Raw genomic sequence first — 21,028 nt, 5'->3', positions numbered from 1 at the left:
TTATAAAAGGGTTTTCAATCTAACAGACAGAGGTATAATAAGAGCCAGTGGCTGGAAGTTGAAGCTAGAGAAATTGACTTGAAATAAGGCACAGATTTTTAAATGAGTGTAATTAACCACTGGAACAATTTACCAAGGGTTGTGGTGGATTCTCCATCACTTGCAATTATAAAATCTAGATATGCTCTACTTCAAACAGGAATTAATTCAGGGAAATCCTATGGCCTGTGTTGTACAGGAACGGGAAATCAGACTAGATGATCACAATAGTGTCTTAGGGCCTTATTTATGAAAATGAGGGCATACTTAAACTGAGTAAGGTAGGGCCAGGACTGTCATTACAATACTACCAATACTAAATAATATATTGTCCTTTGTTATCCATTGTTCTTTCCAGTATACTGTTATGCACTCTATTGTGACCTAAATTTAGATTAAGGTCCCCAAGACGGGGGCATTTGTTTATGAGAAGGAGCCAGCATGTTTTTGGGTTCTTTAAAATATTAAATAGTACCAATAATTAAGATGTGCCATGATTATCCAAAGAACTTATTTATTACCTATCGCCTAGAGTTATTTTCTTCCTAAATGTGAGTGCATATTTAAAAAAATAAAATATTGCACTTTCTTATGCAATAGCTGACTTTTTTACAGCATCTTGACAATGCACAATGTGTATCTTGAGAGCAGAATGAGTTGAAGAGCTCTGATTAGCAAACATATTAGTACTTGTAGTTCAATCCCATCAAGAGATTAACATATGTAGAACCTTTATTAAGAAGTACATCTTTTTGGAAATAAGTGCAGTGAGAATATCCTGGAGGATGGTGGTGTATGGTATTCAGAGTTGCTGTTTGTATGGCAATACTACAGCCACGTTCCTTAGAGAATCATGAAACTGTATTACAGCCCTCACTACTCCAGTTAAGCTTGAAAGAAGATGGAATGGAGAAGACTTGGTGCTGGAGTGGGGCATGATTCTCCATGTTTCTATTGCAAATTCTGGGTTATAGAATGATGCTGCAACTCATCTAAATTGCATGAAATCTGTGTTCTGTTGTCCAATTCATCTTGGGCTGAGTTCAAGATGTGCTGTGTAATATAGTTTTAAATGTCACAAGTTGCATAAAATGAAACTGATTTGAAAAATTACTTACTTGAATTATCTACCAATAATATATTTACAGTGTAGGTTTACTTACCTCTTAATCAATGCACTTGTGAGACACTTTGTGGCATAAACCATGCCCATGTGTCATTGTGAAAGAGAGCTGATTAGAGATGTCTGTAGCCAGCATCACAAAAGATAATGGTGTTCCTGGTTCAGAACTCCTATCATTATAAATTTATCATTAGTTCTTTGTTTTTTTTTTTTGTTTGTTTTTTTTTAAATTCTTGGTTCCATGTTGTTAAAGAGAAGACCTAAGGGACAATGTTTTACTTTCTTGGGCAGGAGGGGAGGGATGGTTCTTTCACCTGTCAGTCCAATTCATCCCTCCATCAGTTTGATTGACAAGCACCCTATAAGCCATCATATTGTCTAGCATTGTCAGACTGGGCCCTTGAGGCAATCCAGAACGCAGCAGCATGGCAGGGTATGTTCTCTATCACCTGGGATCAATTCCTCTTCTCAGAGACAAATATTATGGCCATCCGATCACTGCTTTCTAAGACTCCCCTCTTACAGGTTGCACATTAACTTTCCAAGGTCTCGCTTTCTTTCAGTCGATCCTCACTCACTGTTCTGGCTTGCTATTGAGTGCTTCATCCCTAGACCTATACTCTCATAGTTCCTCTTCCTGGCAGCCTTGGTCCCTTCTTTGGAGGCCCCCAGAAAGTTTGTCCTACATAGAGTATTTGGCTGTATGGCTTTCAGCCTTACTGTGTTTGCTTAGAAATATGTTCCTCTTCTCCTTTCCTCTAGATGTTTTCCCTTTTTTTTTTAACATATTCTTTTCTAGCCAATGCATTTTGTTTCTCCATTTTTAATCTCTTGTTGTTTTAGAGTTATAATGTACACATTGAGTGAGGTTAGAAAAGATGTTTGTGTATTTTTTTTTCTTTCAGTTCTTCGAACATGTAGAATAAATAGATCCCTTATTTTGTAATGTGATTCTTTGTTCTACACAGGTGCTTGAACTGGTGCTGGAAAATTTTGTTTATCCATGGTACAGGTATGAGTTTTCCACAAATATTACTTTTTCTTCTAATAATGAACCCTCATTCAAAACAGTATAGTGGGAACAGTCCTTTACAAAATACATATTTAGTTTTTGTGTTAAAAATAATAAAATACAAAGACTTTTTTTTTACTTTCTCAATATAACAGGGTTATCACCTTAGTTTGTTTTATATCTTATTAGTTAAGTAGAGTGGATCAATTTGTTCTAAATTTTTAAATATTACAAAAATTTTTGTGAAATTTGTATTGAAACTATAAAAACTCTAAAAGAAAAGGAGTACTTGTGGCACCTTAGAGACTAACAAATTTATTAGAGCATAAGCTTTCGTGAGCTACAGCTCACTTCATCGGATGCATTTGGTGGAAAAAACAGAGGGGAGACTGATATACACACACAGAGAACATGAAACAATGGGTTTATCATACACACTGTAAGGAGAGTGATCACTTAAGATAAGCCATCACCAGCAGCGGGGGGGGGTAGGGGGAAAGGAGGAAAAGCTTTCATGGTGACAAGCAAGGTAGACTATTTCCAGCAGTTAACAAGAATATCTGAGGAACAGTGGGGGGGTTGGGTGGGGTGGGGTGGGTGGGAGAAATAACATGGGGAAATAGTTTTACTTTGTGTAATGACTCATCCATTCCCAGTCTCTATTCAAGCCTAAGTTAATTGTATCCAGTTTGCAAATTAATTCCAATTCAGCAGTCTCTCGTTGGAGTCTGTTTTTGAAGCTTTTTTGTTGAAGGATAGCCACTCTTAGGTCTGTGATCGAGTGACCAGAGAGATTGAAGTGTTGTTCTCTGACTGGTTTTTGAATGTTACAATTCTTGACGTCTGATTTGTGTCCATTCATTCTTTTACGTAGAGACTGTCCAGTTTGACCAATGTACATGGCAGAGGGGCATTGCTGGCACATGATGGCATATATCACATTGGTAGATGCGCAGGTGAATGAGCCTCTGATAGTGTGGCTGATGTGATTAGGCCCTATGATGGCATCCCCTGAATAGATATGTGGACAGAGTTGGCAACGGGCTTTGTTGCAAGAATAGGTTCCTGGGTTGGTGGTTCTGTTGTGTGGTGTGTGGTTGCTGGTGAGTATTTGCTTCAGATTGGGGGGCTGTCTATAAGCAAGGACTGGCCTGTCTCCCAAGACAAGACCTGTGAGAGTGATGGGTCGTCCTTCAGGATAGGTTGTAGATCCTTGATGATGCGTTGGAGAGGTTTTAGTTGGGGGCTGAAGGTGATGGCTAGTGGCGTTCTGTTGTTTTCTTTGTTGGGCCTGTCCTGTAGTAGGTGACTTCTGGGTACTCTTCTGGCTCTGTCAATCTGTTTCTTCACTTCAGCAGGTGGGTATTGTAGTTGTAGGAATGCATGATAGAGATCTTGTAGGTGTTTGTCTCTGTCTGAGGGGTTGGAGCAAATGCGGTTATATCGTAGAGCTTGGCTGTAGACAATGGATCGTGTGGTATGATCTGGATGAAAGCTAGAGGCATGTAGGTAGGAATAGCGGTCAGTAGGTTTCCGATATAGGGTGGTGTTTATGTGACCATCGCTTATTAGCACCGTAGTGTCCAGGAAGTGGATCTCTTGTGTGGACTGGTCCAGGCTGAGGTTGATGGTGGGATGGAAATTGTTGAAATCATGGTGGAATTCCTCAAGGGCTTCTTTTCCATGGGTCCAGATGATGATGTCATCAATGTAGCGCAAGTAGAGTGGGGCATTAGGAGACGAGAGCTGAGGAAGCGTTGTTCTAAGTCAGCCCAAAAAATGTTGGCATACTGTGGGGCCATGCGGGTACCCATGGCAGTGCCGCTGACTTGAAGGTATACTTTGTCCCCAAATGTGAAATAGTTATGGGTGAGGACAAAGTCACAAAGTTCAGCCACCAGGTTAGCCGTGACAGTATCGGGGATACTGTTCCTGACGGTTTGTAGCTCATCTTTGTGTGGAATGTTGGTGTAGAGGGATTCTACATCCATAGTGGCTAGGATGGTGTTTTTAGGAAGATCACCAATGGGCTGTAGTTTCCTCAGGAAGTCAGTGGTGTCTCAAAGATAGCTGGGAGTGCTGGTAACGTAGGGCCTGAGGAGGGAGTCTGCATAGCCAGACAATCCTGCTGTCAGGGTGCCAATGCCTGAGATGATGGGGCATCCAGGATTTCCAGGTTTATGGATCTTGGGTAGCAGATAGAATACCCCAGGTCGGGGTTCTAGGGGTGTGTCTGTGCGGATTTGTTCTTGTGCTTTTTTAGGGAGTTTCTTGAGCAAATGCTGTAGTTTCTTCTGGTAACTCTCAGTGGGATCAGAGGGTAATGGCTTGTAGAAAGTGGTGTTGGAGAGCTGCCTAGTAGCCTCTTGTTCATACTCCGACCTATTCATGATGACGACAGCACCTCCTTTGTCAGCCTTTTTGATTATGATGTCAGAGTTGTTTCTGAGGCTGTGGATGGCATTGTGTTCTGCATGGCTGAGGTTATGGGGCAAGCGATGTTGCTTTTCCACAATTTCAGCTCATGCACGTCGGCGGAAGCACTCTATGCTGCTATTTCGACCTTCAGGAGGAGTCCACCCAGAATCCTTCTTTTTGTAGTGTTGGTAGGAAGGTCTCTGTGGGTTAATATGTTGGTCAGAGGTGCGTTGGAAATATTCCTTGAGTCGGAGACGTTAAAAATAGGATTCTAGGTCACCACAGAACTGTATCATGTTCGTGGGGGTGGAGGGGCAAAAGGAGAGGCCCCGAGATAGGACAGATTCTTCTGCTGGGCTAAGAGTATAGTTGGATAGATTAACAATATTGCTGGGTGGGTTAAGGGAACCACTGTTGTGGCCCCTTGTGGCATGTAGTGGTTTAGATAGCTTAGTGTCCTTTCTCTTTTGTAGAGAAGCAAAGTGTGTGTTGTAAATGGCTTGTCTAGTTTTTGTAAAGTCCAGCCACGAGGAAGTTTGTGTGGAAGGTTGGTTCTTCATGAGAGTATCCAATTTTGAGAGCTCATTCTTAATCTTTCCCTGTTTGGTGTAGAGGATGTTGATCAGGTGGTTCCGCAGTTTCTTTGAGAGTGTGTGGCACAAGCTGTCAGCATAGTCTGTGGTATGTAGATTGTAATGGATTTTTTACCTTCAGTCCTTTCGGTATGATGTCCATCTGTTTGCATTTGGAGAGGAAGATGACGTCTGTCTGTATCTGTAAGAGTTTTTTTCATGAAGTTGACAGATTTCCACTCTATAAAGGACATCATACCGAAACTCCCTGAAAAAGCACAAGAACAAATCTGCACAGACACACCCCTAGAACCCTGACCTGGGGTATTCTATCTGCTACCCAAGATCCATAAACCTGGAAATCCTGGACACCCCATCATCTCAGGCATTGGCACCCTGACAGCAGGATTGTCTGGCTATGTAGACTCCCTCCTCAGGCCCTACGTTACCAGCACTCCCAGCTATCTTTGAGACACCACTGACTTCCTGAGGAAACTACAGTCCATTGGTGATCTTCCTAAAAACACCATCCTAGCCACTATGGATGTAGAATCCCTCTACACCAACATTCCACACAAAGATGGACTACAGGCCGTCAGGAACAGTATCCCCGATACTGTCATGGCTAACCTGGTGGCTGAACTTTGTGACTTTGTCCTCACCCATAACTATTTCACATTTGGGGACAATGTATACCTTCAAGTCAGCGGCACTGCGATGGGTACCCGCATGGCCCCACAGTATGCCAACATTTTTATGGCTGACTTAGAACAACGCTTCCTCAGCTCTCGTCCCCTAATGCCCCTACTCTACTTGCGCTACATTGATGACATCTTCATCATCTGGACCCATGGAAAAGAAGCCCTTGAGGAATTCCACCATGATTTCAACAATTTCCATCCCACCATCAACCTCAGCCTGGACCAGTCCACACAAGAGATCCACTTCCTGGACACTACGGTGCTAATAAGCGATGGTCACATAAACACCACCCTATATCGGAAACCTACTGACCGCTATTCCTACCTACATGCCTCTAGCTTTCATCCAGATCATACCACACGATCCATTGTCTACAGCCAAGCTCTACGATATAACCGCATTTGCTCCAACCCCTCAGACAGAGACAAACACCTACAAGATCTCTATCATGCATTCCTACAACTACAATACCCACCTGCTGAAGTGAAGAAACAGATTGACAGGGCCAGAAGAGTACCCAGAAGTCACCTGCTCCAGGACAGGCCCAACAAAGAAAAGAACAGAACGCCACTAGCCATCACCTTCAGCCCCCAACTAAAAGCTCTCCAACGCATCATCAAGGGGATCTACAACCTATCCTGAAGGACGACCCATCACTCTCACAGATCTTGAGAGACAGGCCAGTCCTTGCTTACAGACAGCCCCCCAATCTGAAGCAAATACTCACCAGCAACCACACACCACACAACAGAACCACCAACCCAGGAACCTATCCTTGCAACAAAGCCCATTGCCAACTCTGTCCACATATCTATTCAGGGGACGCCATCATAGGGCCTAATCACATCAGCCACACTATCAGAGGCTCATTCACCTGCGCATCTACCAATGTGATATATGCCATCATGTGCCAGCAATGCCCCTCTGCCATGTACATTGGTCAAACTGGACAGTCTCTACGTAAAAGAATGAATGGACACAAATCAGACGTCAAGAATTGTAACATTCAAAAACCAGTCAGAGAACAACACTTCAATCTCTCTGGTCACTCGATTACAGACCTCAGAGTGGCTATCCTTCAACAAAAAAGCTTCAAAAACAGACTCCAACGAGAGACTGCTGAATTGGAATTAATTTGCAAACTGGATACAATTAACTTAGGCTTGAATAGAGACTGGGAATGGATGAGTCATTACACAAAGTAAAACTATTTCCCCATGGTATTTCTCTCACCCACCCCACCCCCCACTGTTCCTCAGATATTCTTGTTAACTGCTGGAAATAGCCTACCTTGCTTGTCACCATGAAAGGTTTTCCTCCTTCCTTCCCTCCCCCCCCCCCCGCCCCCCGCTGGTGATGGCTTATCTTAAGTGATCACTCTCCTTACAGTGTGTATGATAAAACCCATTGTTTCATGTTCTCTGTGTGTGTATATCAGTCTCCCCTCTGTTTTTTCCACTAAATGCATCCGATGAAGTGAGCTGTATCTCACGAAAGCTTATGCTCAAATAAATTTGTTAGTCTCTAAGGTGCCACAAGTACTCCTTTTCTTTTTGCGAATACAGACTAACACGGCTGCTACTCTGAAACCTATAAAAACACTGTATCTTAGTGAGGCTTTCCTGGAAAAAGACACATTTTTGCTGCAACCATAAGAGGTTCAAAAACTGTAAGAATTTTAAATATCTTTTATGAGTTATGATTCTAAACTGAAAGTATTCCTCTGACCCGGTATTTCATGTAGTGTCTTAATCTGAAAATAAACTTTTTCATCCCTTTTTTTTTTTTTTTTTAAAAAGGTTAAGGAAAATACATTCACGATATGAGCTAAGGCTTTGACCCTGCAAAGATTCTACACATGCTTAATTTTAAGACACTGAATAGTTCTGTTGAACTCAAATGAGATTATTCACATGCTTAAAGTTCAGCATGAGTGTGAATAAGTCTTTGCAAGACTGGGGCCTGTATGGGTTTCTTGTGTTTTGTTTTTTTTAACTTAAAGCCATATTACTCTAAGCACTTTGAAGGAAAATAACTTAAATATTTCAATTCTTGGTGCATATATTAAAAGAAATAAGACACTGGATTTACCTAATTCAACTTTGAATTTGACTTTCCCCTTCTTAGGTGGTGATCATTAAAAGAATCAGTCAGCTACTCATCTTTTATTTTATGTTGTTTGTCTTACCCACTGGAAGTTCAGATATTTTTACAGGTGTTCTATTTATCTCATTTATTTTTAAATATGACTGAAGTCTGCATGTCTCTATTTAGTTATGCCTTTGCTTTGAGTGCATCAATATCTGTTTGAATATACTGGACAAAGCTATACACTTACCTGTAGGACAGCAGAGGGAGCCCAAACACTGTGTTGTACATCACCAAAATGGATAATCTTTGGGTGTTCATTAGCTGAGTAAACTTTAAAGTATATGAAATCCGAGGACATTTTGCAGAGCTCCTTTTAAATAAAATAAAATTTAAGGAGGCCATATAGATGGCTGTCTTTAATATTTTATAATTTAAAATCGGAGGAGAATCTATGGGCACTGTATCTTTTATGTTACTTCAGACTGATGGAGAGAACTTAGGTTCCAAAAAAAAGTATCTTCTATCCGTGATTCCTAAATGTAATCTTGTGTGATTGTGTTATGCTTAGCACAGTGGGGTCCTGGTCATAACTGGGTCCTCTGAACACCTTAGCATTGTGATAATAAAAAGAAGTGAACTAGCACTTTGAGGTGGGGGAAATTTTCTGAAGTTATGGTTTATTGCTTAAAGTCTTGGGGCAATATACAAAATTGGAGAATTATTTTTACTTGAAGGCAAATCTTAGTATGTTTGACCGTCATTAGGACAGAATTTGTCTAATGTTCTAGGATTTTTTTCTCTTCCCATTCCACTCTTTCATCCCTTCTCTCTGTTTGCATCTTTGGGGAAATCCATTTGTCCTAAACAGGAAAATGAGGCCTTCAGCAGACAGAGCTTTGTAGGAAGGGGCAGATTTCAATGATGGAACAGGTTTGGGATCTCTTTCTGTCCCAGACTAGAGCAACTGGACCAGAGTTTAGGGTGGGAGAGGACTCTGGGATGATATCTTCCTGTCAAGGGAAAGGAGCACAGACTTCCTTGACACCAGCTAGACCCTTTTAGGCAGGAAAAATGGGAACTGGGCACAAGAGGATTTTTTCCTTTGCCTCACCAGCTGATGCCGTCTTCTACCATCATGCATGTTTTGTATATTAGAGCTCTGTCATGCTTTTCCCTACTTGGGAGGTCAATAGGATGATCTATTTTTGGTCAATTTTTAACAAATGAGAATTCAAAAAAATGCTGTACTATAGGTAACATGCATATTGTATTATAATTAGTGCTAGTCAAAAACTTTCTGGTGGGAAAACGGTTTTGTCAGAAAATGTTGATTCCACACAATCAAAATCCTGTCTCAGAACGTACCAATTTCATCTAATTTTTTTTTTTTGCAGGAAATTATCAGAACTAAACTGTAATATATAAAAGTAGAAACTTTTGACCTTGTCAAAACAAAACATTTTGAAATTTCAGAATTTCTCATTAGATAGAAATGCAAGATTTCAACCAGCTCTCCTGATAATATTGAATACTTACTGCATTTTTCTTCATAAAGCTTTGCAAACATTAATTTAGGCTCGCTCTGTCTCACCTAACTGGGTAACTATCTCTTTTTTTTTTAAACACATGGGGAAAGTGAATTAGAGGTTGTTTGCTCAAAATCATGCAGTTAGTCAGTATTAGAACAGGAATTAGAACATAATTCCTGGTTGTTAGTTTTATGCTCTGACCACGCCTCTCAAATCACAGCTAATTAGAAGTGCAAATATATCTACTATATTAAGATGTCTGTATGTTTCTATGCTTGAATAGAGGACCAGTCACCAACTGCCCTTGCCCACTTTTTTGTGCTTCCATTTAGATTGGAGATAATTCTTATGCTTTCAAGTGCCATCTTTTTAATGTTTTTATTCTTTCTTTTGTAAGTGTCAAATGTAACATGGATGGGTTAAAGTTCAAACTAAATATTTTCCTTGGTTTACTTTGTTTTAAAACTTTGCAGGGATGTAACTGATGATGAGTCGTTCGTTGATGAGCTGAGAGTAACATTGAGGTTTTTTGCATCTGTATTAATTCGCAGAATTCACAAGGTAAAAATTGCTTGGAGAGAGAATATGATTTTATATGTAAGAAATGGTATCTAATGCCAAAGTAAATCTTCTTTCTTTAATTATGTTACCAAAAGAAACATATTGTACTTTCTATATAGAATTACATTTGACAGTTTCTTCCTCTTTATGCCAGTTTCCTTCCTCTGAAACTTATCTCCCATAGTACTCTTGGCCACAGCCCAATCCTAGAGAATCCTTGCAAATGAAAGTCTTTGTTCCTGCTGTTTTAGTAATGCTTTGTGTTGGCACAAGACTATCTTCTATGTTGCATTGGCTGTTTCTAAGGTGATTCATTTTAAGGGAGTAGAGAGAATTACTAGATATTGGGGAGCTGTAATCCTTGTAGCTACCACCTGGTTCTCCATCTGTGCTTAGGTTCTTTGAAGATATTTTTATACTTGTTAAGAGGATAATTGCTCCAAATAGCTCACTCTAAGAATCCCGATAGGTGTGACTTGTGTGGAGAAGGGACTATGCTAACTTGGAGTTATTTGATATAAGCGTTAAGTAAAATTGTGTGATGGTGGTATGTTGCTGGACAAAGACCAACGAACACATAGGGCATGTAGGTGGGTGCACAGAAACACAGAGCTTGGACTTCTGTATGGAAGCTCCACTTGAACTGCTCATTCAGAACTTTTTTTTTAAATTTGAATGATCATCACTTGGCTTCTGTGATCCTGCTCCCTCTTAGAGCAGGTGGGAGAGCTGGTCTGCAATCAGGAAGGGAAGTATTGCCAGGATTTTATAAGATCAGTGGAGGTATTACCAGACACGATTGTTCTGTTTTTTTTGTATTTAACCACAGTAAACATTTAGTGGATTTTTTAAAAGAACAGATTTTGGAGTTAAGGAGTACTTGTGGCACCTTAGAGACTAACAAATTTATTAGAGCATAAGCTTTCGTGAGCTACAGCTCACTTCATCGAATGCATCCGATGAAGTGAGCTGTAGCTCACGAAAGCTTATGCTCAAATAAATTTGTTAGTCTCTAAGGTGCCACAAGTACTCCTTTTCTTTTTGCGAATACAGACTAACACGGCTGCTACTCTGAAACCTGAGATTTTGGAGTTGGAATACATTAGTGAGTTTTGAAGAGATCTGCAGGGCTCTTGAAATAGAAATATAAAAAGCATCCAGCATTGCCTGATGTTCACAGGGCAAGTGTCCTGAGAGGAAGATTATAGGGGTAAAAGGGCTGTACTAGTGACTCAGACATCAGTTTCGAACAAGATGTTTATCCAGGAAGGGGCATGTCATGGCAACTTGTACGTGAATTTAGCTCCTGTGAAAAGTTTGGACTGACCACCCTCTGTCCTTTTAAATAGGTACAGTATATGCAATGGAAACTTTCTGTTGCTCTGTGGTAATGTCTCAGTTCCTGCAAAATGCGCTTGTCTCTAAGTACCTCTGATTGTTGTAGGCAGAATAGGAATGAGAAGCTAGCTCAGTTTCCATGCCCGTTCATTGCTGGCCCCTCTGCTGACACAGCTACCTAAGGGTGTTATTCCACCTCAATAACAACTATTAATACATTTTATTTCCTGAGCTACAAGATATACCACACATGCTGCAGTAGCTGATGAACAACCTGACACAATCCTAGCTGAATATCAGATCTGGATGTCTTGCTTGTTAACATGCTTGTGGTACTGCAGATGGTTTAAAAATTAAGATGGGGAAAGCATAAAGGTTTGTAAGTGAAGCAGATGTTTCAAAATGGAAATGTAGCATAAGTCTTTAAATTTATTTTAGAATTTTAATTCATGTAACTTGAGCATACTTAGGAGTTTAGTTGACTTGTTGATCCATTGCTATCATACGTGAAAAGATTAAATATGACAGTGATAATACCTTATTATATAGGTAGCTGAAGGAAGTGGTTATGTGTGAACTGAAATAATGTAGCATAAACATCTTTTAAACATATCCTTTGTGAATTAGAATAATAAAGATCACCCAAATTCCCCCACCTTTCTTGTCAGGAACAAAAGATTTATAATATTTTCAGTCAGGCTTGGCTGAGAGCAAAAAGATCTTTTGTGTAGTTTTTGTGTACTTAAGCTGTATTAAGTGTTAGATGCTGTGTGGAGAATTGCAGAAACTTAGCCTGTCTACACTAGTACTTTTGTCCATAAAACTTTAGTCAGTTGGGGTCTGAAACCCCCTCCCCCCCACCAACATAAATTTCACTGATAGAAGCGCTGGTGTGGACAGCGCTACATCAGCGGGAGGCGCTCTTCCGCTGACCTAGCTATTGCCACTGGTTAGGGGTGGATTAATTATGTCAATGGGAGAGCTCTCTCCTGTTGGCAGAGTGGCTACATAGGAGACCTTACAGTGGTGCAGCTGCAGCAGTACAGCTGTGCTGCTGTAAGGTCATAGAATCATAGAATCATAGAATATCAGGGTTGGAAGGGACCCCAGAAGGTCATCTAGTCCAACCCCCTGCTCAAAGCAGGACCAAGTCCCAGTTAAATCATCCCAGCCAGGGCTTTGTCAAGCCTGACCTTAAAAACCTCTAAGGAAGGAGATTCTACCACCTCCCTAGGTAACGCATTCCAGTGTTTCACCACCCTCTTAGTGAAAAAGTTTTTCCTAATATCCAATCTAAACCTCCCCCATTGCAACTTGAGACCATTACTCCTCGTTCTGTCATCTGCTACCATTGAGAACAGTCTAGAGCCATCCTCTTTGAAACCCCCTTTCAGGTAGTTGAAAGCAGCTATCAAATCCCCCCTCATTCTTCTCTTCTGCAGACTAAACAATCCCAGCTCCCTCAGCCTCTCCTCATAAGTCATGTGCTCTAGACCCCTAATCATTTTCGTTGCCCTTCGTTGCACTCTTTCCAATTTATCCACATCCTTCCTGTAGTGTGGGGCCCAAAACTGGACACAGTACTCCAGATGAGGCCTCACCAGTGTCGAATAGAGGGGAACGATCACGTCCCTCGATCTGCTCGCTATGCCCCTACTTATACATCCCAAAATGCCATTGGCCTTCTTGGCAACAAGGGCACACTGCTGACTCATATCCAGCTTCTCGTCCACTGTCACCCCTAGGTCCTTTTCCGCAGAACTGCTGCCGAGCCATTCGGTCCCTAGTCTGTAGCGGTGCATTGGATTCTTCCATCCTAAGTGCAGGACCCTGCATTTATCCTTATTGAACCTCATTAGATTTCTTTTGGCCCAATCTTCCAATTTGTCTAGGTCCTTCTGTATCCTATCCCTCCCCTCCAGCGTATCTACCACTCCTCCCAGTTTAGTATCATCCGCAAATTTGCTGAGAGTGCAATCCACACCATCCTCCAGATCATTTATGAAGATATTGAACAAAACGGGCCCCAGGACCGACCCCTGGGGCACTCCACTTGACACCGGCTGCCAACTAGACATGGAGCCATTGATCACTACCCGTTGAGCCCGACAATCTAGCCAGCTTTCTACCCACCTTATAGTGCATTCATCCAGCCCATACTTCCTTAACTTGCTGACAAGAATGCTGTGGGAGACCGTGTCAAAAGCTTTGCTAAAGTCAAGAAACAATACATCCACTGCTTTCCCTTCATCCACAGAACCAGTAATCTCATCATAAAAGGCGATTAGATTAGTCAGGCATGACCTTCCCTTGGTGAATCCATGCTGACTGTTCCTGATCACTTTCCTCTCCTCTAAGTGCTTCAGGATTGATTCTTTGAGGACCTGCTCCATGATTTTTCCAGGGACTGAGGTGAGGCTGACCGGCCTGTAGTTCCCAGGATCCTCCTTCTTCCCTTTTTTAAAGATGGGCACTACATTAGCCTTTTTCCAGTCATCCGGGACTTCCCCCGTTCGCCACGAGATTTCAAAGATAATGGCCAAGGGCTCTGCAATCACAGCCGCCAATTCCTTCAGCACTCTCGGATGCAATTCGTCCGGCCCCATGGACTTGTGCACGTCCAGCTTTTCTAAATAGTCCCTAACCACCTCTATCTCTACAGAGGGCTGGCCATCTCTTCCCCGTTTTGTGTTGCCCAGCACAGCAGTCTGGGAGCTGACCTTGTTAGTGAAAACAGAGGCAAAAAAAGCATTGAGTACATTAGCTTTTTCCACATCCTCTGTCACTAGCTTGCCTCCCTCATTCAGTAAGGGGCCCACACTTTCCTTGGCTTTCTTCTTGTTGCCAACATACCTGAAGAAACCCTTCTTGTTACTCTTGACATCTCTTGCTAGCTGCAGCTCCAGGTGCGATTTGGCCCTCCTGATATCTTTCCTACATGCCCGAGCAATATTTTTATACTCTTCCCTGGTCATATGTCCAACCTTCCACTTCTTGTAAGCTTCTTTTTTATGTTTAAGATCCGCTAGGATTTCACCATTAAGCCAAGCTGGTCGCCTGCCATATTTACTATTCTTTCGACTCATCGGGATGGTTTGTCCCTGTAACCTCAACAGGGATTCCTTGAAATACAGCCAGCTCTCCTGGACTCCCTTCCCTTTCATGTTAGTCCCCCAGGGGATCCTGGCCATCTGTTCCCTGAGGGAGTCAAAGTCTGCTTTCCTGAAGTCCAGGGTCCGTATCCTGCTGCTTACCTTTCTTCCCTGCGTCAGGATCCTGAACTCAACCAACTCATGGTCACTGCCTCCCAGATTCCCATCCACTTTTGCTTCCCCCACTAATTCTACCCGGTTTGTGAGCAGCAGGTCAAGAAAAGCGCTCCCCCTAGTTGGCTCCCCTAGCACTTGCACCAGGAAATTGTCCCCTACGCTTTCCAAAAACTTCCTGGATTGTCTATGCACCGCTGTATTGCTCTCCCAGCAGATATCAGGAAAATTAAAGTCACCCATGAGAATCAGGGCATGCGATCTAGTAGCTTCCGTGAGTTGCCGGAAGAAAGCCTCATCCACCTCATCCCCCTGGTCCGGTGGTCTATAGCAGACTCCCACCATGACATCACTCTTGTTGCACACACTTCTAAACTTAATCCAGAGACACTCAGGTTTTTCCACAGTTTCGTACCGGAGCTCTGAGCAGTCATACTGCTCCCTTACATACAGTGCTACTCCCCCACCTTTTCTGCCCTGCCTGTCCTTCCTGAACAGTTTATAACCATCCATGACTGTACTCCAGTCATGTGAGTTATCCCACCAAGTCTCTGTTATTCCAATCACGTCATAATTCCTTGACATCACCAGGACCTCCAGTTCTCCCTGCTTGTTTCCAAGGCTTTGTGCATTTGTATATAAGCACTTGAGATAACCTGTTGATCGCCCCTCATTCCCAGTATGAGGCAGGAGCCCTCCCCTCACAGACCTTCCTGCCTGTGCTTCCTCCCGGTATCCCGCTTTCCCACTTACCTCAGGGCTTTGGTCTCCTTCCCCCGGTGAACCTAGTTTAAAGCCCTCCTCACTAGGTTAGCCAGCCTGCTGGCAAAGATGTTCTTCCCTCTCTTCGTAAGATGGAGCCCGTCTCTGCCCAGCACTCCTCCTTCATGGAACACCATCCCATGGTCAAAGAATCCAAAGCCTTCTCTCCGACACCACCTGCGTAGCCATTCGTTGACCTCCACGATTCGACGGTCCCTACCCAGGCCTTTTCCTTCCACGGGGAGGATGGACGAGAACACCACTTGCGCCTCCAACTCCTTTATCCTTCTTCCCAGAGCCACGTAGTCCGCAGTGATCCGCTCAAGGTCATTCTTGGCAGTATCATTGGTGCCCACGTGGAGAAGCAGGAAGGGGTAGCGATCCGAGGGCTTGATGAGTCTCGGCAGTCTCTCCGTCACATCACGAATCTTAGCCCCTGGCAAGCAGCAGACTTCTCGGTTTTCCCGGTCAGGGCGGCAGATAGATGACTCAGTCCCCCGGAGGAGAGAGTCCCCGACCACCACCACCCGCCTTCTCCTCTTGGGAGTGGTGGTCGTGGAACCCCCAACCTCAGGACATCGCATCTCATGCCTCCCAACCAGCGGAGTCTCCTTCCGCTTTCTCCCCCCAGACATATCATCTGGTCCACTCTCCGCATTGGTACCTGTGGAGAGAACATGAAAGCGGTTAGTTACCTGTGTCTGTGTTACTGGAACCCGGACATTCCGCTTACCTCTTCTGGAGGTCACATGTTGCCAAGCTTCTTCACTGGCCTCTTGGCTCCTCTGTGCAACCTGCTCTATATCTTTAGAGCTTTGTGCCCCTAGAAGGCTATCCTGAGTTTGGTCCAGAAAATCCTCAGTCTCTCGTATACAACGCAGGGTCGTTACCTGTTGCTCCAGACCTTCAATCTTCTCTTCCAATATGGAGACCAGCTTGCACTTTGTACAGACAAAGTCGCTTCTGTCCTGTGGAAGAAAGACAAACATGGCACATCCAGTGCAGGTCACAACAGCTGAATCCCCCCCTTCCATATCACCTACCTACTACGGAGCTTCCTCAGAGACGTTGGCAAGATGTAAGCCTCACTGGGCTCACTCCAGGCGAACTCCCAGGCAAACTCCTGCTGTGAGCTGCTCTGCTGTCCCCGCTGCTCAGCTGGTTCGCGGGGCTCTGGCTATTTTTAAACAGCCAGGCTTCCCTGACGCAAACACACAGACACCCTAATGCCCGCCCCCTGCAGGCTAGCAGCCAATCAGACACTCACTCAGGCTCCCTCCCAGCAAACACACGCTCGGATACTTCCTCAGCAAGCAAACACACACACTCGGATACTTACCAGTCCCAGGCAAACTCCTGCTGTGAGCTGCTCTGCTGTCCCCGCTGCTCCGCTGGTTCGCTGCCGCTCAGCTGGTTCGCGAGGCTCTGGCTATTTTTAAACAGCCAGGCTTCCCTGACGCAAACACACAGACACCCTAATGCCCGCCCCCTGCAGGCTAGCAGCCAATCAGACACTCACTCAGGCTCCCTCCCAGCAAACACACGCTCGGATACTTCCTCAGCAAGCAAACACACACACTCGGATACTTACCAGTCCCAGGCAAACTCCTGCTGTGAGCTGCTCTGCTGTCCCCGCTGCTCCGCTGGTTCGCTGCCGCTCAGCTGGTTCGCGAGGCTCTGGCTATTTTTAAACAGCCAGGCTTCCCTGACGCAAACACACAGACACCCTAATGCCCGCCCCCTGCAGGCTAGCAGCCAATCAGACACTCACTCAGGCTCCCTCCCAGCAAACACATGCTCGGATACTTCCTCAGCAAGCAAACACACACACTCGGATACTTACCAGTCCCAGGCAAACTCCTGGTCTCTAGTGTAGACATAGCCTTAGTAGGTACAGGAGTTGAATCAAAACACATTCCCCTTTATACATTATTAGCTCATAAATTTTGTATTAAGGTTGTATCTGATGTAATATCATTAAACTTATTTTCTGTTTTTTTTGTGCAAAGTTTTGCAAATATCTATAAATAACACACAATTAGATGTCGTCATGATAGCTTGAGCTGTATGAATTCTGCAGGGGAGGTAGAGACTGTGTGCGTGAGTGAGATGACAGAATAATAGGTCTTGGAGCTCACAAAAGTGTAATTCAGAGTGACAAGGTGAGCGAGGTAATATATTTTATTGGACCGACTTCTGTTGGTGAGAGAGACACGCTTTGAGCCACGCACAGCTCTTCTTCAGGTCTGGGAAAAGTACTTGCAGCATCACTGCAAAATGCAAGGTGGAACAGATGGTTTAGTTAGCGCATATTGTTAGGGACCATTCAAGGTAGAATGGCCTGTTAAAATCTCTGCAGTCGTATGATAAAAAGAGCCATAAAAGTCCCTGAAATCTAACCATCAGATACTGATCAAACCAGCAGACAAGAGGCACAACTGTAGTCCTCAACTGTGACGACAGTTAACGAGGCTAACCAACAGCATTCTGACACCACCTACTATAAAGAACTCAAAGATGACCCCAGACCACAATTCATCCAAGAATTTAAGGATGATATCCAATCCTTCCTCAAACAATTCAGAGAAACTTTACAAACTCCACCCCATGAAACCACCCCAGTGCCCTTCTACATGCTTCCCAAGATACATAACAAAGGAACCGAGGCAGACCCATCATATATGACCATGGCACTCTTACTGAAAGTATATCGAGACTCTTAGAAACCACCCTCAAACCACACAAAGGGCCAGCTTTCTCCAGGACACAACTGATTTTTCTCCATAAACTGCAATATTAACAACCTTCCTCACCACTGTGGATGTCATTTCTTATACACAAACATCCCTCACAATGACGCATAGCTACCTGCCTCAAATACTTGAAAGACAATGGACAACCCTCAGATATTCACCCAAATACTTCACCAAATTCATCCATTTCATTCTCACCCATAACAGTTTTACGTTCAGTAACAAATATTTTGTCGAAACCATGGGAACAGCCATGAGGTACTAAGGGTGGCTCCTCAATATGCCAAACTCATCATGGGCCAACTTTGAAGAATTTCTGGACAAATAGCTGATACGTTGATGATATTTTCATTCTCTGGACAGATAGCTTAAACTGACTACTAGATTTCCATCACAACTTCAACAACCATCACCTGTCCATTGAAGGCTCTCTGGAACACTCCTACATGAGCATCAACTTTCTGAACATAACAATCAGTTTCAGCAATAAAACCCTATAGACAACCATATCCAAGAAACCCATGGATCACCATACCTACCTAGATCCAGTAACCAACCCAAACAGCAAGAAAACTGTTTATCTACAGCCAGGCACTCGGAGACCACAGAATATGGAGAAAGTCAAGGATATACACCTTAACACATTTAAAACTGCGTGCACCAAACAAGGACAGTCCATCAGAGAAGTAGATTGCATCATAGAACAGGCCACTGGAATACCAAAAGAGAACCTGCTTCAGTACAGAAATAAAACCCCCTCTGACCATTCACCCCTAGCAGTCTCTTATCATCCCACACTGGAACCCATAAGGGATACCATCAAACTACTACAACCCATGCTCAGTGGGGACCCTATCCTGACAGGAATTTTTCCTGAACCCTCTCTGTTGGCCTTCAAACAACCCCTCAACTTCTCCAAGCTAATCAACAAAAGCAAGCTCCATACAGACCAGGACACACCAACTCAAAGTGGCACCAGACCCTGCCAGAACATTGGATGTGAAATCTACAGACATATCTCCTCTGCTACAGTGATCAACATCACCCCCACCCCCCAACACACCTTTCAGGATCCATGCCTATCACAACATGTAGTGTACCTCATCCAGTGCACTAAATGCCCCAATAACAACTATGAGTGAAACCAGATACAGTAATCACTATGCTTTTGAGTAAACTTACTTAGGAAAATGATAAAGGACAAAAATACCCTCTCACGTGTGGGTGAACACTTTTCACAAAGTGATCACTCAATATCTGACGTCTCAGTCCTCATCCTAAAAGGAAAGCTGCATAACACTTTCAAAAGATGAGCCTGGGAGTTTAAATTCATTACTATGCTAGACACTAAAAATCATGGACTAAAAGAGACACTGGATTTATGGTTTATTACAACAATCTGTAACCCACTAACCTGCTCTTTGTACTATGACTGTAGAGGTGTTAATGGGACACACTACGTTAAATGGTGCATTACAATATATGTTATCTAATTATGCTAAACAATCTGTTCCACCTTGCATTTTGCTGGGGGTACCTTTCCCAAACCTGAAGAGACAAGCTCTTGAGCCACACAGAGCTCTTCTCTCTCACCAACAGTTGGTCCAATAAAATGTATTCCCTCACTCACCTTATCTTTCTAATCTCCTGGGACTGACAGGGCTACAACTACGCTACATGTAATGCAGAGTGTGAGAATTTACATATATGGAAGCAGACTGGAGTGGTGGTTTTGTGATGTGTAGATCACTGAATGTACTGGGTTTAGAAACTGACTTGGTAAGCAACTTACAAAGAAAATTGCTACAGCGGAAGGAATTTGACAATCTACTTTTAATGCCTCAATAGTTAGGTGAAAATGATCTGTGACATAGAACTCATTTTCTTCTTGAAAGAAGAAAAGGAGTACTTGTGGCACCTTAGAGACTAACCAATTTATTAGAGCATAAGCTTTCGTGAGCTACAGCTCACTTCATCGGATGCATTTACGAATACAGACTAACACAGCTGCTACTCTGAAACCTGTCTTCTTGAAAGGTTTCAGGTGTACTGTAATGTTTCTTATGGACTTATTTTGGGGAGAAGGAGGGAGAATTCAATACATTGTGAAAGGTGAAAGATTTACATTGCTTTTCTAAGGCCTTGTCTACACTACACTGTTATATCAGCAAAACAGTGGAGGTGTACATACTGAAATGCTCATCCTGTCGATGTAATTCCCCTGCTTTGCCAACATAATAAAATCACCTTGACAAACAGCATAGAGCTTTTTGCGATATAACATCAGTGTAGACACCTCACTTGGTTATGTCGCCGTAATTGGCCTCCAGGAGGTATCCCACAATGCCCATCATGACTGCTCTGGTCAGCAGTTTGAACTCTGCTGCCCTGAAGTTACATAGGTATGTGCCCCTCCCCTGTTTAAAGGCTTGGGAATTTTTTGAAATTTCTCTTCCTGTTTGCTCGGCACAGTTGACACAGCATCTTCACAGCTGACCAGGCCGGCTTTACTTGGCAGACATGCTCCCGCATGGAGCACACCGGAGCTGTTTGATCTGCTGAGTATATAGAGAGAGGAGGCTGTGCAGTCGCAGCTTCGCACCAGCTGTAGGAATTCCAATACCTTTGGGCTGATTGCTGGTGGCATGCAAGAGAAGGGGCACGAAAGGGATGAGCAGCAGTGTCGTGCTAAAATCAAGGCGCCGAGGCAGGCGTACCAGAGGGCAAGGGAGGCCAACTGTCGCTCTGGTGAGGTGCTGAAGACATGCTGCTTCTATTAGTAGCTGCATACCATCCTCAGCAGTGACCCCACCTTCCCTCCCAAGAGCCCCGTGGATACTTAACAGTGACTGGAGGCAGCAG

The 21,028-nt window shown here is 43.4% G+C and overlaps 1 protein-coding gene across 9 annotated transcripts in view; it reads left to right on the top strand.

The window, feature by feature from the left end:
• Positions 1–21,028, top strand: part of SNX14 (sorting nexin 14) — an 83,753-nt gene that overhangs the window by 5,759 nt on the left and 56,966 nt on the right. For all 9 annotated transcript variants that reach the window (XM_038393779.2, XM_038393774.2, XM_043510622.1 and 6 more), the window contains exons 5-6: positions 2,131–2,174; positions 9,960–10,047. In XM_038393779.2, coding sequence (XP_038249707.1) covers positions 2,131–2,174; positions 9,960–10,047 — 132 coding nt within the window. The remainder of the gene's footprint in view (positions 1–2,130; positions 2,175–9,959; positions 10,048–21,028) is intronic.

The sequence above is a fragment of the Dermochelys coriacea genome, chromosome 3 (genome assembly GCF_009764565.3).
Source record: "Dermochelys coriacea isolate rDerCor1 chromosome 3, rDerCor1.pri.v4, whole genome shotgun sequence".
In the NCBI taxonomy this organism is placed as follows: domain Eukaryota; kingdom Metazoa; phylum Chordata; order Testudines; family Dermochelyidae; genus Dermochelys; species Dermochelys coriacea.
Note: the sequence above shows the minus strand (reverse complement) of the source record. Positions and strands in the feature narration are given on the sequence as shown.